The following is a 21,064-nucleotide window of genomic DNA, read 5'->3' as shown; positions in this document are numbered from 1 at the left end:
GGCAACTGCCAAGGCTGGCAGGATGAGGGAGGGAAGAGCAGAGCCTGGGACTGACTGAACAGCCAGCTGGGGAGGAGTCTCCACAGTGACAGGCTGCCTAAGGGGCACCCATCCAACCTGAGCCCATGCCCTTAGGTACACTGCTTGACGATATATCCAAAAACCAGTCCTGTGTGCCAGTCAGCCAGTGCCCCTGTATGCTCAATGGTGTGGTCTATGGCCCCGGGGAGATCACAAGGACAGCCTGCCAAACCTGGTAAGCATAGAGAACAAGTTCTGCTGGCATGGAACCTGAGAATGGGTACCATTTATTTACCTTGGGCCTCACAAGCCACTGGGGATTACCCCAATGCCCACCTGCAGCCAGTGTACCATGGGCCGCTGGATGTGCACGAAACAGCCTTGTCCTGGCCACTGCTCCCTAGAAGGTGGCTCCTTTGTCACCACATTCGATGCCAGACCCTACCGCTTCCATGGCACCTGCACGTACACTCTTCTCCAGGTAGGAGAAGCCCTAAGGGCTGGGGGAAGGGAAGTCTGTCCACTCACCTCCCCACTCACTCACACTCACTCACCTCCCCAGAGCCCACTGCTTCCCAACGAAGGCACCCTCATGGCTGTGTATGACAAGTCAGGTTACTCACACTCAGAGACCTCCCTAGAGTCTATCATCTACCTGTCCAAGAAGGTAAGGCCATCTGCCCTGAATCAAGCACATGCCATGGACAATCGCCTGCAGACCCAGCAACTGGCTCCTGCTTCTTACTCCCTGCTCATACACCTCTGTCCCTCCAGGACAAAATTGTCATCTCAGAGGATGAAATGGTCACCAACAATGGGGACACCAAGTTGCTGCCATACAAGACACGTGAGTCCTTCTGGGGCTGGCATTGAGGATTTTGTGTTGCTGTGCCTTTGGGGCTTGGCAGCAGGGACAGCCTGCTTAGCCCTGAAATCTTGCAGGCAACATCACCATCTTCAGACAGACATCTACTCACCTCCAGATGGTTACCACCTTTGGACTGGAACTTGTGATCCAGCTGCAGCCTGTCTTCCAGGCGTATATCACAGTCGGGCCCCAGTTCAAAGGCCAGACCAGAGGTGAGCCGCTGTCCTGCTGGTCACTCCCAGAGTCAGCCTGGCTGTCTCCTCTGCTGCAGCTAGATGCAGAGGGGACCCAGGAGTGCCTTATACTGGCTCTCCACATCCAGGGAAAGATGGCCCCAGCCTCATGAGGACAGTGATGATTAATCAGAGGGGCATAACTAGAAAGAAGAGAGCTTTAGGGTATACGGAGGAACTGGATGGGAGGGCCAGGACTCATTCAGTTGCTCTCACATCCCGGCCCCTTTAGGGCTCTGCGGCAATTTCAATGGTGACACAACGGATGACTTCACAACCAGCATGGGCATTGATGAAGGCACTGCCTCACTCTTTGTGGACTCCTGGCGTGCAGGCAACTGTCCAGCTGCCCTAGAGCGGGAGACCGACCCCTGCTCCATGAGCCAGCTCAATAGTGAGTTCCCTACACCCCACCCTCAGACACCTAAGCCTGTTGGGATGGGGAGGGAACAGGACACCCACAGCTGCACCTGTTGTCCCCAGAGGTGTGTGCAGAGACCCACTGCTCCATGCTGCTGAGGAAGGGCAGTGTGTTTGAGAAGTGCCACACTGCAGTGAACCCCCAGCCCTTCTACAAGGTGGGTCCAGTGGGTATTTGAGGAGGAGATAAGGGGAAGTGGTAGCAGCAGATGCAGTCCTAGACACCTGGGTCCTGCCTTCCCCACAGAGGTGTGTGTACCAGGCCTGCAACTATGAGGAGACCTTCCCTCACATCTGTTCTGCACTGGGGGCCTACGCCCATGCCTGCTCTGCCCGAGGCATCCTGCTCTTGGGCTGGAGGAGCAGCGTGGACAATTGCAGTGAGTGCTGAGAGGCTGTGGTGAGAGGCTGTGGAGGAGTCAGAAGGGCCAAGGCTGTGGACACAGAAGGAATGGGAGCCTGGAACCCAACAGAGGCCCTGTGGTCATTCTGAAGAATTCCAGGGCCTTAACTAACTCTGCCCAGCCATTTCTCTGCCTGCTAGTCATCACACCCCCAAGCCCCAGACCCTTTCCCCCACACAGCTTTCTATCCTGAGAACCTGACCCCTAATTCCCCCACAGCTGTGCCTTGCACTGGCAACCGCACATTCAGCTACGATAGCAAGGCCTGTGACCACACCTGCCTGTCTCTGTCGGATCGTGAGACAGAGTGTCATGCAAGCGCTGTGCCAGTGGATGGCTGCAACTGTCCCGAGGGCACCTACCTGAACCACAAGGCAGAGTGTGTGCATAAGGCCCAGTGCCCCTGTCTGCTGGACAGCTACAAGTTCGTCCAGGCTGATCAGTCAACCATGATCAATGGGGTCATATGGTATGGAGGGCAGGGCTGGGCAATGCCTGGAGAGGGAGGGGCCCTGCACACCTGGGAGCTCATGTGTCCTTGCCCCTTTCTTACAGCTACTGCATTAATGGCCGCCTGAGCTGCCCACGGCAGGCAGAGATGTTTTTGGGTAAGTGTATACCAGGGGCTAGCCATGAGACCCTGTTCAGCAGGCCCCTACACCACCTGGCATCCCTCAGTCCACCTGACCTGTCTTCCTCCTCCCTGCAGCATCCTGCCCAGAACCCAAGACCTTCCAGTCCTGCAGCCAGTCGTCAGAAGACAAGTTCGGGGCTGCATGTGCCCCCACATGCCAGATGCTGGCCACAGGCATTGACTGTGTAAGCAATGAGAAGGATTTCCACACATCTACGGGAGCCCAGTGCAGGGCAGGGACATGCTGCACCTGCAATGCCCCTCTAGCCATGTCTCTATCTCAATAGCTAGTGCTGGTATTGCGTCAGGAGCTGACTGGCAGCTGGGTAGCTAGAGGGCAAGGTACTTGGCTATACAATTCTGTGAGGACATGGACTGTCTCCCAGATTGGGAACTATGGCCACCTATCCCTGTGCATGTGGCAACCCATTCTGATACACACACACACACACACACACACACACACACACACACACACACACACACACACACCCTGGAACATTACTGGAAGGGTGGCTTCTCTAGAAGCAAAACTCAGCTGCCACAGACCTTAGGGGAGGCTAGAAAAAAGGGAAAACATGGGGAGTCTCGGTGGAGCTGGGGTAGCAGAGTACCGAGAAGCTAAGAACCCTGTCTTCCCACCAGGTACCCACCAAATGTGAACCTGGCTGTATCTGTCCTAAGGGGCTCTATGAGAACAGTGATGGGCAGTGTGTGCCTGCAGAGGAATGCCCATGTGACTTTGCAGGCGTGTCCTATCCTGGTGGCTCTGAGATCCATACTGACTGTAAGAATTGGTAGGTCATGCCTTAGCCTGAACACCCAGACCCTGAGGGCCATCTGGGCAGGCAAGGACTCTCAAAAGTAAGTTGTCCCAAGGTGGGGCTTCCAGAGGTAGGGTATCCTAAGGTCACAGCCCAGGTCTCCAGCCCCCCTCCTTGTGTGGAAGAACTGCCTCTTACCACTTCTCCGCTTCTATCTCCCCAGCACTTGCTCCCAGGGGAAGTGGACATGTCAGCTTAGTGCACAGTGCCCATCCACCTGTGTCCTCTACGGCGAAGGCCACATCATAACTTTCGATGGACAGCGCTTTGTGTTTGATGGCAACTGCGAGTACACTCTGGCCACGGTAACCACTGCACCCAGTGCCAAGGCTGCAAGCAGCCAGGGTGGGGGACCATAAGGGCTTCTCCTCAACACCCTCTCTTGCAGGACAACTGTGGTGCCAACAGCTCACAGCCCACCTTCAAGGTCCTGACAGAGAATGTCATCTGTGGGAAATCAGGGGTCACCTGCTCCCGAGCCATCAAGTTCTCCCTGGGTGTAAGTGGCTGGGTCCCACAGGGTGGGAGAGGGCCGGATTTTGATCAGTTCCCTCCCAGGTCTCCCAGCCGCCACCTTCACTGTATACATAGCCCTCCCACAATCCCTTTCACCCATGTGACATGAAGGGGTGGCCAGATATTGGTGACCCACTGGGTAGTCACACACTTAGAACTTGTGGCCACGTGGTCTCCACCAGTTTCCCGGGTATGTACAGCATTTCAGGGGCAAGAAGAAAGTTGCTCTTCAGGAAGCTGAAATCTGTTTCCATGTGTCTAAAACCTTCTGTCTAGAACTGGCTCCCAGCAGATACTCCTACACGTCTTTCACTGTTCTTGTTATTGTTTTGAGACAGGGTCTCATGTAACCGAGGCTAGCCTCAAGTTTATCATACAGTATAGGCTGGCTTTAAACTCCCGATCCTCACAAAGATGGAAATTTATTATGCTGGATTACACCTCTACCTTCCAACACTCAAATCACAGGCAGCCGGGGCACTGGGGTGGGCAGGAAAAGAGATCAAGTGGTGACAGCCCTCCCCACACAGGGGCTATCCATCACAATGGCAGACAGGAACTACACAGTCAGCGGGGAAGAACCCTTGGTGCACCTTCAGGTGAAGCCCAGCCCCCTAAATCTTGTCCTGGACATAGGCATCCCTGGAAGGCTCAACCTGACACTTGTGTGGAACAAGCACATGAGTGTCTCTATCAAGATCCGCCGTGCCACCCAGGTACTCACCGCATGCTTGCTTTTGAACCATGGTCCCAGCTGGTCTGAGGGTGAGGGATCTTCCATGAAGCCTGTATGGCTCCTCAGCAATTGCTCCCACAGGATGCCCTCTGTGGCTTGTGTGGCAATTCCAATGGGAACATGAAGGATGACTTTGAGACACGCAGCAAGTACGTGGCATCCAGTGAACTGGAGTTTGTGAACTCATGGAAGGAAAGTCCACTGTGTGGGGATTCGAGTTACGTGGTGGATCCCTGTAGCCTAAATACCTTCCGGCGCTCCTGGGCTGAGCGCAAATGCAACATTATCAACAGCCAAACCTTTGCCGCCTGCCACAGCAAGGTAGGCCCTGAACTCCAAGACAGAGATATGAGACACAGTCCTCCTTCCATGGGACTCCAGGTTAGCTGGAGGCATCAGGTGTGGAGAGGAGAATACCTATCACCTGAGGCCAGGGCCATCCACAAGCTAGAGAGATAGTTAGCAGCAGCCAGACCTCTGCCCACTAGAGGACCACAGCAGACAAGACAAGTGTCACCTCAGGCAGACAGCTAGCTGCTCCGGATGCATGGCCCAGAGACGAGATATTCAGTCATAGGAACCCAGCCCTGGCCAGGGGTAAGATACTTTGGACTCGTTTTCAGTACAGCCCTTGACACATGATGCTCATTAAAACAACAGGGAGCTACCCGAGGTAGTGCAAAGGCTCTGTAGCCAGGGGCCATCTGGGGTGTTCAGGAGGGCCAAAGAAGGGAGTAGAGACCCTAAGAGGATCAGGTATTCAAGCAAGAGACACTGGTCCCAACAGGAGTTGTTTCTACCAGATAGCCCAGGGCAGGGTTGACTGAGCACCAACAACACTGACCTCCAGAAGGTGGCTGCCACTGACAGTACAGCTTACACTAGAAGATGCTCTCTCAGAGCGCCAGGGTATTCCCCCAATATCTATACCCCAAGGCAGCAAAGTCTAACTCCACCTTGCCACCACTGCGAGCCAAATGCCAACATGAGACCCTCCACTCCACAGGTATACCACCTGCCCTACTATGAGGCCTGCGTGCGGGACACCTGTGGTTGCGACATGGGTGGAGACTGCGAGTGTCTGTGCGATGCAGTGGCTGCCTATGCCAAGGCCTGTCTGGACAAGGGCGTGTGTGTGGACTGGAGGGCCCCAGACTTCTGCCGTGAGTGTCTCACCCCATGCCCAAACCTGCTCCACCCAGGGGCATACCCCAGAAGCCTCTCTCCAGGCGGGCACTAAGCTGAACCCCTGCAGGGCAGCCCTGGGTCACCAGCTATTCCCCAGGCTCTCCCTTTCCAGACCCATGAAGAGAAGACAGCCTCAAACAGAACCCAGCCCTTCATTCTTAGGCCTCGACAACAGCTGATGCCTGTTTTTCTTCTCAGCTGTCTACTGTGACTTCTACAACATGCACACACTGGTGGGTGAGAAGGAACACCAGTATGCTCAAGAGGCCAACTGCACATGGCACTACCAGCCCTGTCTCTGCCCAGGCAGCTTGGAGAGCTTGCCGGACACAAACATTGAAGGTATTAAGCACAGAGATGCACATGCCATGCATGCGGGCTTTTGTTCATTCATTAATCCATAGGTCCACTCACTCATTCTTTCATGCACACATCTATTCATAACGCATTCATTTGTTCACACACAGATCCACTCTCATGTGTTCATTTACCGACACGTTACTCAGCACACATTCATCCACTCACACACTCAGCAAATGTGTCCTGAATTCCAGGCCTTGTTCTTGACTGAGGACCTGGCCTCACATAAACTAGTCCTTCTCTCTGGCCTGGGAAAGATTCTTAAAAAGCAAACTAAGGAATTAAAAAACTGTCCGATGACACACCTACCACAGTAGAAGTTAAGACAGATGCCACAGGAACAGCACAGCTGGATGGCTGCTGCTGCTCTAGAGTCTCTCACAGAGTGGAAAATCAGAGGGGCAGGAATTGGGACAAAGACAGTGGTCTCCACATCAAAAAAGAGCAATTAAGCTAGTCATGGTGGAGCAGGCCTTTAGTCCCGACACTCAGGAGGCAGAGGCAGGTAGATTTCTGTACGTTCAAAGCCATTCTGGGTTACATGGTGAGTTCCAGGTCAGCTAGAGCTAAATAGTGAGATGTCTCAAAATCAAAAACATAAAAAGACAGTTAAGACACAGGTGCCCAAAGCCAAAGCAAGGACACACAGGGCAGAGTTCTAGAGCCCAGCAGGTGACTTCAGAAGCTGGTGTGAAGTGAGAGGAAGGAGGTGGGGGCGGGAGAGCTGAGAAGGGAGCACAGAACAGTAGTGGTCCGCAGACAAGTGGGGCTGGTGGGTGTGGAAACAAGTGCTGAGCTTGACCCTTTTCTGCCCCAGGCTGCTACAACTGCTCCCACAATGAGTACTTCGACCACAAAGAAGGAACCTGTGTACCCTGTGGTAAGTCTAGCAGATGTTCCTGCTACCAGGGAGTACAGCCCTTGTGTGGGTAAAATATGCATCAAGCCTGTCCAGCCCCTGTAACTCCTTCCTAGATGCTCCCTTCCGGATACTGACATATAGGCTCAAACAGTGTTATAGTACACAGCAGAAACAAAAATGCAGTACTGGTCCCCTTGGCCTCTGCTCTCTACCCCATTCCAGCCATTGCTTAGCCACAATGTTAGGACAGGGTGCCCCAAGCCAGCAATGTAAAGGGTACACAATGGGGATTTTTCTATGAAACCAGCTTTACACTCCCCTGCCATGGCACCCTGACTGGTCCCCTCCCTGCCAGGCTGACAAGGGAGGGAGGAAGAGGGACAGTGAAGCAGCAATTCCTGAGGACTCCCTTCTCTTGCAGCACCACCCACTACCACACCACCGCCAGCCACCACAGGTGATTGCTCACCCACTTGGTACCACAGGATGAAGGCTTCCAGACTAGGGCTCACCTTAGCTCCAGTGGACAGCCCTCCCCATCCCACCAGCCCAGTCTCTGCATCTGCCAGGTCCTGGGAGGGTGGGTAATGTATCTTGCAGTCCCAGGTCAGAAGGGAAACAGCATACAAAACTTAGCTCCTGGCCAGCCATTGGCCCGGGCCACTTGACTCACTTGATCTTTGAAGCAGGGCCTCCACAGGTAAGTCTATCAGGAGTCCATGCTGCCTTCATAGGTCCATGAGCCACCCTGTGTACCTTTGGCCTAGCCCTTCAGCCAGCAGATCAGTCTCTTCCCAAGTAGGCACCAGAGCCAGATCCTACCCATCCATGAGAGCACCTATGCCCTACACAGGTTCACAGCCCACCACGGCAACTCCCACCAGCACTGAGTTCCACAGTTTCAGCTCTGCAGCTACACCTGTGGGCCCCTCCTACTTGCCAGGTCTTCCAACCCCAGCACCTTCAACCCCATCCTCCACTGAGGAAGTAACAGACTGGACCACCCCAAAGAAATCCACAGTCTCCTCAGGTAAAAAGGAGGGGTACAGAAGAGTCCTAGGGTAGAGAGGAGGCCCTCATTGTCTTCCCACTGGGATACGCCTGAAGGCAGCGTCTCAGCACAGAATTCCCTGGGCATGAAAGGCAGGGTGGAGATTTTTCTGAAAACCTAGCTCACAACTCAAGCTAGCTGGTCACTCAGTGTGGCCATTCAAAGCTGTCTGAAACTCTCACTAGAATATACACGGGATCCTCCAGGCCTCCATCCTGAAGCCTGGCCCACTCCCATACAGCAGCAATCCCAGATGCTGCTGGGGACACCAAGGAGAAAGGAACATCAGCCCAAAGAGCAGAAGTGTGGGCAGAGGGATGATCAGTAGCCCATGAGAGTCCGTAGGTTACTGCCCTTGAGGTGAGTCCACGCCAGCTAGGTGGACTTGCAGCCTAGGAAAGGGACAAGACTGGTATTCATCAAACTATGAAGAGCAAAGAGCAGGGGACTTAAACACACATCTGGGAAAAGCAAGTGGGAAAGAGGTATTGCCATGACTTTCCTCTACAGAATACCCTCAAACTACTGTGGCTACTGCACCAGTGACATCACCATTGCCATCCACACCGAAGTCAACACCCACAAGGCTCCCAGTGACACAGGCCACAACCAAGCCCACTGCATCTTCCCCCAGCTCATCCACAAAGACCACAGCTCATTTCACAGAGAGTACCACAGTGGCACCACCAACCTCAGTAATGCCCGAGATGTCCACCAGCCAAGGTGAGTCAAGGCCCATGGGAAGCCAGGGCACCCAAGCCAAATGTTCAACTCTGACCCTCAGTATAGCATATCCAACTTAACAAGAGGGTCTGTATTACTCAGGGGGTGAGGGAGAGGGGAGCCAATGGGGCAGACAAGTGGCAGGGAGAAAGGATACAGTATGACAACCAGCCACACCTCAGGCCACACAGGACAGGCAGGAAGGGGGTAAAGGGGAACATCACGATATGTGTACAGGAGAGCGAGAACAGCAGTAAAGTTCACCAAAGAAAGCCAAGAGCCTCATGAGCTAGAAACCTACTCACAGGTAATCCAGCATGGTTAGAAAACAGACAAAAGCCAGTCCAGGGACACAGCACAGCATATATTAAAAACTATGAGCATAAACTGAACATTATTCAATGTCATGATCCACAGTGACATCAGCCCAACAAGAAAGTCACCGTCCAGCCACAACAAGCCATGCAACTGAGACCACAGAATTACCTCTCTCAGGAAAGACCACCCTGACCACACATCAAACAGGACAAAGCAATAGCCTACCACCACCTAATACAAGTACTTGGATCCCAAACACAATATCTCAAACTCAGCCAACACACATGACATGGAGCACCCGCTCTCAACCAACCATTTCTTTCCATACTACAGAATACTCCACTACTGCTCCCTCAGAAACATCTATCCAGACAACAACCACTTTTCCAAGGACGCAAAGCTCATTAGCTTCTGTAAATCCAACACTTTCTACATCAGAAGTAACACCAACATCGAAGACTCTCATGACCCCAACAACTTCACATATATTACCATCACCTTCCATAATAAACCCATCTACCCCCATGTTTCAAACCACCACAGTAGATAAAACAGAAATAACACAAACATTAGCCCCAGGCACCTATACAACCAACTACACAACCCTAACCTCAAACTCATTCTCCACACAAACCACATCAGCTTCCTTAACATACCCTTCCAATACAACTCAGCATCAGCCCACATCACTTCCCCTCACGACAATATCCATTAAGTCCACCATGGGAGGAACTGTTACCCCTGTGGTGCACATGACCTCAGGAACACCTAGCAGGCCCCCTACTCCACATATCACACAACCTCCAGCTACTGGCCCTGTATCTAGCACAACACACACCACAGGGCCCCCCTTAGAAACTTCTGTGCAGACCACAATCACCTTCCATACACAATCAGGTCCTCAGACCTCTTTGGCCACACGACTACCAGGATTTTCAACTTCCTCTGTAACACAAACTTCACAGATAATCAGGACGCCCACAAGCACACAAACAGTCCCAACAGCTTCCACCTCCAAGATACTAAGCACCATTCTTCCTAAGACTACAACAAAGGGAACAAGGCCCACAAGTACAGAACCTCTTATCACTTCCAGAATCAGTACAACTTCTCACTCTCAAAGTTCACTCTCCACAACAAGAGGCTATACTTCCCTCCTTTCTCAACCTTCTTCCATGACACCCCATGAGTCCATATCAGTCCCATCTACAACTAGTTCAACTACGCCCACCATGACTATAACTGGCACCATAACAATCAATGCCTCCTCAGGAACACCTAGCACTCCCCACAGGCCACGTACCACCAACCCTCAACACACAGGTGTGGTCTCTAGCACATCACACACCACAAGGCCTTCGGGGATGTCCCAGAAGACCACCATCACCTTCCCAACACCATCACCTCCTCATTCCTCTATGACCACACCACTGCCATCATTATCAACATCCTCTGTGACAACTTCTGAGATGCTTAGCACCCCGACCAGCCCACACACAGCATCATCGGCTTCCACATCCAGGCCTCAGAGCACCATTCTACAAACCACAACAGAGGCCACAGGGACCCCACATACACCAACAGCAGTCATCTACACAACCAGTGCTACCACACATACTCAAAGCCCATTCTCCACAGGCAGAACCTCTCCTTCCAATCTTCCAGAAACTTCTTCCATGACTGCCCATCCATCCACATCACTCCCTGCTACAACCGTATCTACTAGGTCCACTATGGGTGTAACTGGTACTCCTGTGGTGCACACCACCTCAGGTACACCCAGCAGTCCTCATGGTCCACACACCACACACCCTTCAACCACAGTGGCTGTCTCCAGCTCAGTACACACCACAGGTCCCCCCTCAGAAACATCCATGCACACCACCTCCAACTTACCAAACCCATCAGCTCCCAAGACCTCATCCACACCACTGCCATTATTTTCAACCTCCTCTGTGACATCAAATTCAATGATAACTAACACTCAACCCAGTCAACACACACTATCATCAGCCTCCACTTCCATGACACCAGGGACTGCTCTTCCTACCACAATGGAAGGCACAAGCCCTCCACAAACGTCAGTTCCTGTCATTTACACAACCAGTGCCTTCACCCAAACCAAAAGCTCATTCTCCACACACAGGACCTCTCCTTCCCACAGTTCACAAACTTCTTTGTTGACACCCTCTCAATCAACATCAGTTCCAGCCACATCTGTCTTCACTACACCCACCATGGCTGTAACTGGCACCCCTGGGGTGCCCCCCACCTCAGGAACACACAGCAGTGCCAATACTTCACATACCACACACTCTGCACCCACAACTGCTGTCGTCTCTAGCACAACACACACCACAAGGCCCTCGGGGATGTCCCAGAAGACCACCATCACCTTCCCAACACCATCACCTCCTCATTCCTCTTTGACAACACCACTGCCATCATTATCAACCTCCCCTGTGACAACTTCTGAGATGCTCAGCACCCCGACCAGCCCACACACAGCATCATCGGCTTCCACATCCAGGCCTCAGAGCACCATTCTACAAACCACAACAGAGGCCACAGGGACCCCACATACACCAACAGCAGTCATCTACACAACCAGTGCTACCACACAAGCTCAAAGCCCATTCTCCACAGGCAGAACCTCTCCTTCCCATCTTCCAGAAACTTCTTCCATGACTGCCCATCCATCCACATCACTCCCTGCTACAACCTTATCAACTAGGTCCACTATGGGTGTAACTGGTACTCCTGTGGTGCACACCACCTCAGGTACACCCAGCAGTCCTCATGGTCCACACACCACACACCCTTCAACTACAGTGGCTGTCTCCAGCTCAGTACACACCACAGGTCCCCCCTCAGAAACATCCATGCACACCACCTCCAACTTACCAACCCCATCAGCTCCCAAGACCTCATCCACACCACTGCCATTATTTTCAACCTCCTCTGTGACATCAAATTCAATGATAACTAACACCCAACCCAGTCAACACACACTATCATCAGCCTCCACTTCCATGACACCAGGGACTGCTCTTCCTACCACAATGGAAGGCACAAGCCCTCCACAAACGTCAGTTCCTGTCATTTACACAACCAGTGCCTTCACCCAAACCAAAAGCTCATTCTCCACACACAGGACCTCGCCTTCCCACAGTTCACAAACTTCCTTGTTGACACCCTCTCAATCAACATCAGTTCCAGCCACATCTGTCTTCACTACACCCACCATGGCTGTAACTGGCACCCCTGGGGTGCCCCCCACCTCAGGAACACACAGCAGTGCCAATACTCCACATACCACACACTCTGCACCCACAACTGCTGTCGTCTCTAGCACAACACACACCACAAGGCCCTCGGGGATGTCCCAGAAGACCACCATCACCTTCCCAACACCATCACCTCCTCATTCCTCTTTGACAACACCACTGCCATCATTATCAACCTCCCCTGTGACAACTTCTGAGATGCTCAGCACCCCGACCAGCCCACACACAGCATCATCGGCTTCCACATCCAGGCCTCAGAGCACCATTCTACAAACCACAACAGAGGCCACAGGGACCCCACATACACCAACAGCAGTCATCTACACAACCAGTGCTACCACACAAGCTCAAAGCCCATTCTCCACAGGCAGAACCTCTCCTTCCCATCTTCCAGAAACTTCTTCCATGACTGCCCATCCATCCACATCACTCCCTGCTACAACCTTATCAACTAGGTCCACTATGGGTGTAACTGGTACTCCTGTGGTGCACACCACCTCAGGTACACCCAGCAGTCCTCATGGTCCACACACCACACACCCTTCAACTACAGTGGCTGTCTCCAGCTCAGTACACACCACAGGTCCCCCCTCAGAAACATCCATGCACACCACCTCCAACTTACCAACCCCATCAGCTCCCAAGACCTCATCCACACCACTGCCATTATTTTCAACCTCCTCTGTGACATCAAATTCAATGATAACTAACACCCAATCCAGTCAACACACACTATCATCAGCCTCCACTTCCATGACACCAGGGACTGCTCTTCCTACCACAATGGAAGGCACAAGCCCTCCACAAACGTCAGTTCCTGTCATTTACACAACCAGTGCCTTCACCCAAACCAAAAGCTCATTCTCCACACACAGGACCTCGCCTTCCCACAGTTCACAAACTTCCTTGTTGACACCCTCTCAATCAACATCAGTTCCAGCCACATCTGTCTTCACTACACCCACCATGGCTGTAACTGGCACCCCTGGGGTGCCCCCCACCTCAGGAACACACAGCAGTGCCAATACTCCACATACCACACACTCTGCACCCACAACTGCTGTCGTCTCTAGCACAACACACACCACAAGGCCCTCGGGGATGTCCCAGAAGACCACCATCACCTTCCCAACACCATCACCTCCTCATTCCTCTTTGACAACACCACTGCCATCATTATCAACCTCCCCTGTGACAACTTCTGAGATGCTCAGCACCCCGACCAGCCCACACACAGCATCATCGGCTTCCACATCCAGGCCTCAGAGCACCATTCTACAAACCACAACAGAGGCCACAGGGACCCCACATACACCAACAGCAGTCATCTACACAACCAGTGCTACCACACAAGCTCAAAGCCCATTCTCCACAGGCAGAACCTCTCCTTCCCATCTTCCAGAAACTTCTTCCATGACTGCCCATCCATCCACATCACTCCCTGCTACAACCTTATCAACTAGGTCCACTATGGGTGTAACTGGTACTCCTGTGGTGCACACCACCTCAGGTACACCCAGCAGTCCTCATGGTCCACACACCACACACCCTTCAACTACAGTGGCTGTCTCCAGCTCAGTACACACCACAGGTCCCCCCTCAGAAACATCCATGCACACCACCTCCAACTTACCAACCCCATCAGCTCCCAAGACCTCATCCACACCACTGCCATTATTTTCAACCTCCTCTGTGACATCAAATTCAATGATAACTAACACCCAATCCAGTCAACACACACTATCATCAGCCTCCACTTCCATGACACCAGGGACTGCTCTTCCTACCACAATGGAAGGCACAAGCCCTCCACAAACGTCAGTTCCTGTCATTTACACAACCAGTGCCTTCACCCAAACCAAAAGCTCATTCTCCACACACAGGACCTCGCCTTCCCACAGTTCACAAACTTCCTTGTTGACACCCTCTCAATCAACATCAGTTCCAGCCACATCTGTCTTCACTACACCCACCATGGCTGTAACTGGCACCCCTGGGGTGCCCCCCACCTCAGGAACACACAGCAGTGCCAATACTCCACATACCACACACTCTGCACCCACAACTGCTGTCGTCTCTAGCACAACACACACCACAAGGCCCTCGGGGATGTCCCAGAAGACCACCATCACCTTCCCAACACCATCACCTCCTCATTCCTCTTTGACAACACCACTGCCATCATTATCAACCTCCCCTGTGACAACTTCTGAGATGCTCAGCACCCCGACCAGCCCACACACAGCATCATCGGCTTCCACATCCAGGCCTCAGAGCACCATTCTACAAACCACAACAGAGGCCACAGGGACCCCACATACACCAACAGCAGTCATCTACACAACCAGTGCTACCACACAAGCTCAAAGCCCATTCTCCACAGGCAGAACCTCTCCTTCCCATCTTCCAGAAACTTCTTCCATGACTGCCCATCCATCCACATCACTCCCTGCTACAACCTTATCAACTAGGTCCACTATGGGTGTAACTGGTACTCCTGTGGTGCACACCACCTCAGGTACACCCAGCAGTCCTCATGGTCCACACACCACACACCCTTCAACTACAGTGGCTGTCTCCAGCTCAGTACACACCACAGGTCCCCCCTCAGAAACATCCATGCACACCACCTCCAACTTACCAACCCCATCAGCTCCCAAGACCTCATCCACACCACTGCCATTATTTTCAACCTCCTCTGTGACATCAAATTCAATGATAACTAACACCCAATCCAGTCAACACACACTATCATCAGCCTCCACTTCCATGACACCAGGGACTGCTCTTCCTACCACAATGGAAGGCACAAGCCCTCCACAAACGTCAGTTCCTGTCATTTACACAACCAGTGCCTTCACCCAAACCAAAAGCTCATTCTCCACACACAGGACCTCTCCTTCCCACAGTTCACAAACTTCCTTGTTGACACCCTCTCAATCAACATCAGTTCCAGCCACATCTGTCTTCACTACACCCACCATGGCTGTAACTGGCACCCCTGGGGTGCCCCCCACCTCAGGAACACACAGCAGTGCCAATACTCCACATACCACACACTCTGCACCCACAACTGCTGTCGTCTCTAGCACAACACACACCACAAGGCCCTCGGGGATGTCCCAGAAGACCACCATCACCTTCCCAACACCATCACCTCCTCATTCCTCTTTGACAACACCACTGCCATCATTATCAACCTCCCCTGTGACAACTTCTGAGATGCTCAGCACCCCGACCAGCCCACACACAGCATCATCGGCTTCCACATCCAGGCCTCAGAGCACCATTCTACAAACCACAACAGAGGCCACAGGGACCCCACATACACCAACAGCAGTCATCTACACAACCAGTGCTACCACACAAGCTCAAAGCCCATTCTCCACAGGCAGAACCTCTCCTTCCCATCTTCCAGAAACTTCTTCCATGACTGCCCATCCATCCACATCACTCCCTGCTACAACCTTATCAACTAGGTCCACTATGGGTGTAACTGGTACTCCTGTGGTGCACACCACCTCAGGTACACCCAGCAGTCCTCATGGTCCACACACCACACACCCTTCAACTACAGTGGCTGTCTCCAGCTCAGTACACACCACAGGTCCCCCCTCAGAAACATCCATGCACACCACCTCCAACTTACCAACCCCATCAGCTCCCAAGACCTCATCCACACCACTGCCATTATTTTCAACCTCCTCTGTGACATCAAATTCAATGATAACTAACACCCAATCCAGTCAACACACACTATCATCAGCCTCCACTTCCATGACACCAGGGACTGCTCTTCCTACCACAATGGAAGGCACAAGCCCTCCACAAACGTCAGTTCCTGTCATTTACACAACCAGTGCCTTCACCCAAACCAAAAGCTCATTCTCCACACACAGGACCTCTCCTTCCCACAGTTCACAAACTTCCTTGTTGACACCCTCTCAATCAACATCAGTTCCAGCCACATCTGTCTTCACTACACCCACCATGGCTGTAACTGGCACCCCTGGGGTGCCCCCCACCTCAGGAACACACAGCAGTGCCAATACTCCACATACCACACACTCTGCACCCACAACTGCTGTCGTCTCTAGCACAACACACACCACAAGGCCCTCGGGGATGTCCCAGAAGACCACCATCACCTTCCCAACACCATCACCTCCTCATTCCTCTTTGACAACACCACTGCCATCATTATCAACCTCCCCTGTGACAACTTCTGAGATGCTCAGCACCCCGACCAGCCCACACACAGCATCATCGGCTTCCACATCCAGGCCTCAGAGCACCATTCTACAAACCACAACAGAGGCCACAGGGACCCCACATACACCAACAGCAGTCATCTACACAACCAGTGCTACCACACAAGCTCAAAGCCCATTCTCCACAGGCAGAACCTCTCCTTCCCATCTTCCAGAAACTTCTTCCATGACTGCCCATCCATCCACATCACTCCCTGCTACAACCTTATCAACTAGGTCCACTATGGGTGTAACTGGTACTCCTGTGGTGCACACCACCTCAGGTACACCCAGCAGTCCTCATGGTCCACACACCACACACCCTTCAACTACAGTGGCTGTCTCCAGCTCAGTACACACCACAGGTCCCCCTCAGAAACATCCATGCACACCACCTCCAACTTACCAACCCCATCAGCTCCCAAGACCTCATCCACACCACTGCCATTATTTTCAACCTCCTCTGTGACATCAAATTCAATGATAACTAACACCCAATCCAGTCAACACACACTATCATCAGCCTCCACTTCCATGACACCAGGGACTGCTCTTCCTACCACAATGGAAGGCACAAGCCCTCCACAAACGTCAGTTCCTGTCATTTACACAACCAGTGCCTTCACCCAAACCAAAAGCTCATTCTCCACACACAGGACCTCGCCTTCCCACAGTTCACAAACTTCCTTGTTGACACCCTCTCAATCAACATCAGTTCCAGCCACATCTGTCTTCACTACACCCACCATGGCTGTAACTGGCACCCCTGGGGTGCCCCCCACCTCAGGAACACACAGCAGTGCCAATACTCCACATACCACACACTCTGCACCCACAACTGCTGTCGTCTCTAGCACAACACACACCACAAGGCCCTCGGGGATGTCCCAGAAGACCACCATCACCTTCCCAACACCATCACCTCCTCATTCCTCTTTGACAACACCACTGCCATCATTATCAACCTCCCCTGTGACAACTTCTGAGATGCTCAGCACCCCGACCAGCCCACACACAGCATCATCGGCTTCCACATCCAGGCCTCAGAGCACCATTCTACAAACCACAACAGAGGCCACAGGGACCCCACATACACCAACAGCAGTCATCTACACAACCAGTGCTACCACACAAGCTCAAAGCCCATTCTCCACAGGCAGAACCTCTCCTTCCCATCTTCCAGAAACTTCTTCCATGACTGCCCATCCATCCACATCACTCCCTGCTACAACCTTATCAACTAGGTCCACTATGGGTGTAACTGGTACTCCTGTGGTGCACACCACCTCAGGTACACCCAGCAGTCCTCATGGTCCACACACCACACACCCTTCAACTACAGTGGCTGTCTCCAGCTCAGTACACACCACAGGTCCCCCCTCAGAAACATCCATGCACACCACCTCCAACTTACCAACCCCATCAGCTCCCAAGACCTCATCCACACCACTGCCATTATTTTCAACCTCCTCTGTGACATCAAATTCAATGATAACTAACACCCAATCCAGTCAACACACACTATCATCAGCCTCCACTTCCATGACACCAGGGACTGCTCTTCCTACCACAATGGAAGGCACAAGCCCTCCACAAACGTCAGTTCCTGTCATTTACACAACCAGTGCCTTCACCCAAACCAAAAGCTCATTCTCCACACACAGGACCTCGCCTTCCCACAGTTCACAAACTTCCTTGTTGACACCCTCTCAATCAACATCAGTTCCAGCCACATCTGTCTTCACTACACCCACCATGGCTGTAACTGGCACCCCTGGGGTGCCCCCCACCTCAGGAACACACAGCAGTGCCAATACTCCACATACCACACACTCTGCACCCACAACTGCTGTCGTCTCTAGCACAACACACACCACAAGGCCCTCGGGGATGTCCCAGAAGACCACCATCACCTTCCCAACACCATCACCTCCTCATTCCTCTTTGACAACACCACTGCCATCATTATCAACCTCCCCTGTGACAACTTCTGAGATGCTCAGCACCCCGACCAGCCCACACACAGCATCATCGGCTTCCACATCCAGGCCTCAGAGCACCATTCTACAAACCACAACAGAGGCCACAGGGACCCCACATACACCAACAGCAGTCATCTACACAACCAGTGCTACCACACAAGCTCAAAGCCCATTCTCCACAGGCAGAACCTCTCCTTCCCATCTTCCAGAAACTTCTTCCATGACTGCCCATCCATCCACATCACTCCCTGCTACAACCTTATCAACTAGGTCCACTATGGGTGTAACTGGTACTCCTGTGGTGCACACCACCTCAGGTACACCCAGCAGTCCTCATGGTCCACACACCACACACCCTTCAACTACAGTGGCTGTCTCCAGCTCAGTACACACCACAGGTCCCCCCTCAGAAACATCCATGCACACCACCTCCAACTTACCAACCCCATCAGCTCCCAAGACCTCATCCACACCACTGCCATTATTTTCAACCTCCTCTGTGACATCAAATTCAATGATAACTAACACCCAATCCAGTCAACACACACTATCATCAGCCTCCACTTCCATGACACCAGGGACTGCTCTTCCTACCACAATGGAAGGCACAAGCCCTCCACAAACGTCAGTTCCTGTCATTTACACAACCAGTGCCTTCACCCAAACCAAAAGCTCATTCTCCACACACAGGACCTCGCCTTCCCACAGTTCACAAACTTCCTTGTTGACACCCTCTCAATCAACATCAGTTCCAGCCACATCTGTCTTCACTACACCCACCATGGCTGTAACTGGCACCCCTGGGGTGCCCCCCACCTCAGGAACACACAGCAGTGCCAATACTCCACATACCACACACTCTGCACCCACAACTGCTGTCGTCTCTAGCACAACACACACCACAAGGCCCTCGGGGATGTCCCAGAAGACCACCATCACCTTCCCAACACCATCACCTCCTCATTCCTCTTTGACAACACCACTGCCATCATTATCAACCTCCCCTGTGACAACTTCTGAGATGCTCAGCACCCCGACCAGCCCACACACAGCATCATCGGCTTCCACATCCAGGCCTCAGAGCACCATTCTACAAACCACAACAGAGGCCACAGGGACCCCACATACACCAACAGCAGTCATCTACACAACCAGTGCTACCACACAAGCTCAAAGCCCATTCTCCACAGGCAGAACCTCTCCTTCCCATCTTCCAGAAACTTCTTCCATGACTGCCCATCCATCCACATCACTCCCTGCTACAACCTTATCAACTAGGTCCACTATGGGTGTAACTGGTACTCCTGTGGTGCACACCACCTCAGGTACACCCAGCAGTCCTCATGGTCCACACACCACACACCCTTCAACTACAGTGGCTGTCTCCAGCTCAGTACACACCACAGGTCCCCCCTCAGAAACATCCATGCACACCACCTCCAACTTACCAACCCCATCAGCTCCCAAGACCTCATCCACACCACTGCCATTATTTTCAACCTCCTCTGTGACATCAAATTCAATGATAACTAACACCCAATCCAGTCAACACACACTATCATCAGCCTCCACTTCCATGACACCAGGGACTGCTCTTCCTACCACAATGGAAGGCACAAGCCCTCCACAAACGTCAGTTCCTGTCATTTACACAACCAGTGCCTTCACCCAAACCAAAAGCTCATTCTCCACACACAGGACCTCTCCTTCCCACAGTTCACAAACTTCCTTGTTGACACCCTCTCAATCAACATCAGTTCCAGCCACATCTGTCTTCACTACACCCACCATGGCTGTAACTGGCACCCCTGGGGTGCCCCCCACCTCAGGAACACACAGCAGTGCCAATACTCCACATACCACACACTCTGCACCCACAACTGCTGTCGTCTCTAGCACAACACACACCACAAGGCCCTCGGGGATGTCCCAGAAGACCACCATCACCTTCCCAACACCATCACCTCCTCATTCCTCTTTGACAACACCACTGCCATCATTATCAACCTCCCCTGTGACAACTTCTGAGATGCTTAGCACCCCGACCAGCCCACACACAGCATCATCGGCTTCCACATCTATACCATTGAACACTATTCTTCCTACTACCCCAATGAAGGGTACAACTTCCCTCAAAACAGCACCATCTATCAGTTCCACCACAACTGCCATCACCCAAGTTTACTCTTCATTCACAACAGCAAAAACTTCTCCCTCAGCGCTGAGTCCATCCTCAGTGCCCCACAGCTCTTCTGTCTCCCCTTCCTTCCCATCCCTACCAACTGTCTCTTCTCTCCAAACAAGTCTTCCATCCACTTTGGTTTCTCTCACTAATGTCCCACACTCCCCATCTGTAACATCACCTACCTCCTTCCGGCCCAACTCTG

General features: G+C 52.6%; 1 protein-coding gene across 1 annotated transcript in view; it reads left to right on the top strand.

The window, feature by feature from the left end:
- Positions 1-21,064, top strand: part of Muc6 (mucin 6, oligomeric mucus/gel-forming) — a 30,183-nt gene that overhangs the window by 5,892 nt on the left and 3,227 nt on the right. The window contains exons 9-31 of the mRNA XM_036177762.1: positions 136-256; positions 364-502; positions 584-688; positions 796-868; positions 964-1,101; positions 1,355-1,516; positions 1,606-1,700; positions 1,790-1,922; positions 2,166-2,415; positions 2,502-2,554; positions 2,656-2,765; positions 3,226-3,377; positions 3,568-3,709; positions 3,793-3,903; positions 4,451-4,636; positions 4,738-4,977; positions 5,663-5,819; positions 6,043-6,186; positions 7,022-7,084; positions 7,488-7,523; positions 7,920-8,096; positions 8,628-8,840; positions 9,267-10,347. Coding sequence (XP_036033655.1) covers positions 136-256; positions 364-502; positions 584-688; positions 796-868; positions 964-1,101; positions 1,355-1,516; positions 1,606-1,700; positions 1,790-1,922; positions 2,166-2,415; positions 2,502-2,554; positions 2,656-2,765; positions 3,226-3,377; positions 3,568-3,709; positions 3,793-3,903; positions 4,451-4,636; positions 4,738-4,977; positions 5,663-5,819; positions 6,043-6,186; positions 7,022-7,084; positions 7,488-7,523; positions 7,920-8,096; positions 8,628-8,840; positions 9,267-10,347 — 4,081 coding nt within the window. The remainder of the gene's footprint in view (positions 1-135; positions 257-363; positions 503-583; positions 689-795; positions 869-963; positions 1,102-1,354; positions 1,517-1,605; positions 1,701-1,789; positions 1,923-2,165; positions 2,416-2,501; positions 2,555-2,655; positions 2,766-3,225; positions 3,378-3,567; positions 3,710-3,792; positions 3,904-4,450; positions 4,637-4,737; positions 4,978-5,662; positions 5,820-6,042; positions 6,187-7,021; positions 7,085-7,487; positions 7,524-7,919; positions 8,097-8,627; positions 8,841-9,266; positions 10,348-21,064) is intronic.

Source organism: Onychomys torridus, chromosome 1 (genome assembly GCF_903995425.1).
Source record: "Onychomys torridus chromosome 1, mOncTor1.1, whole genome shotgun sequence".
In the NCBI taxonomy this organism is placed as follows: Eukaryota; Metazoa; Chordata; class Mammalia; order Rodentia; family Cricetidae; genus Onychomys; species Onychomys torridus.
The sequence above is the reverse complement of the archived record's forward strand: the minus strand, read 5'-3'. Positions and strand labels throughout refer to the sequence as shown.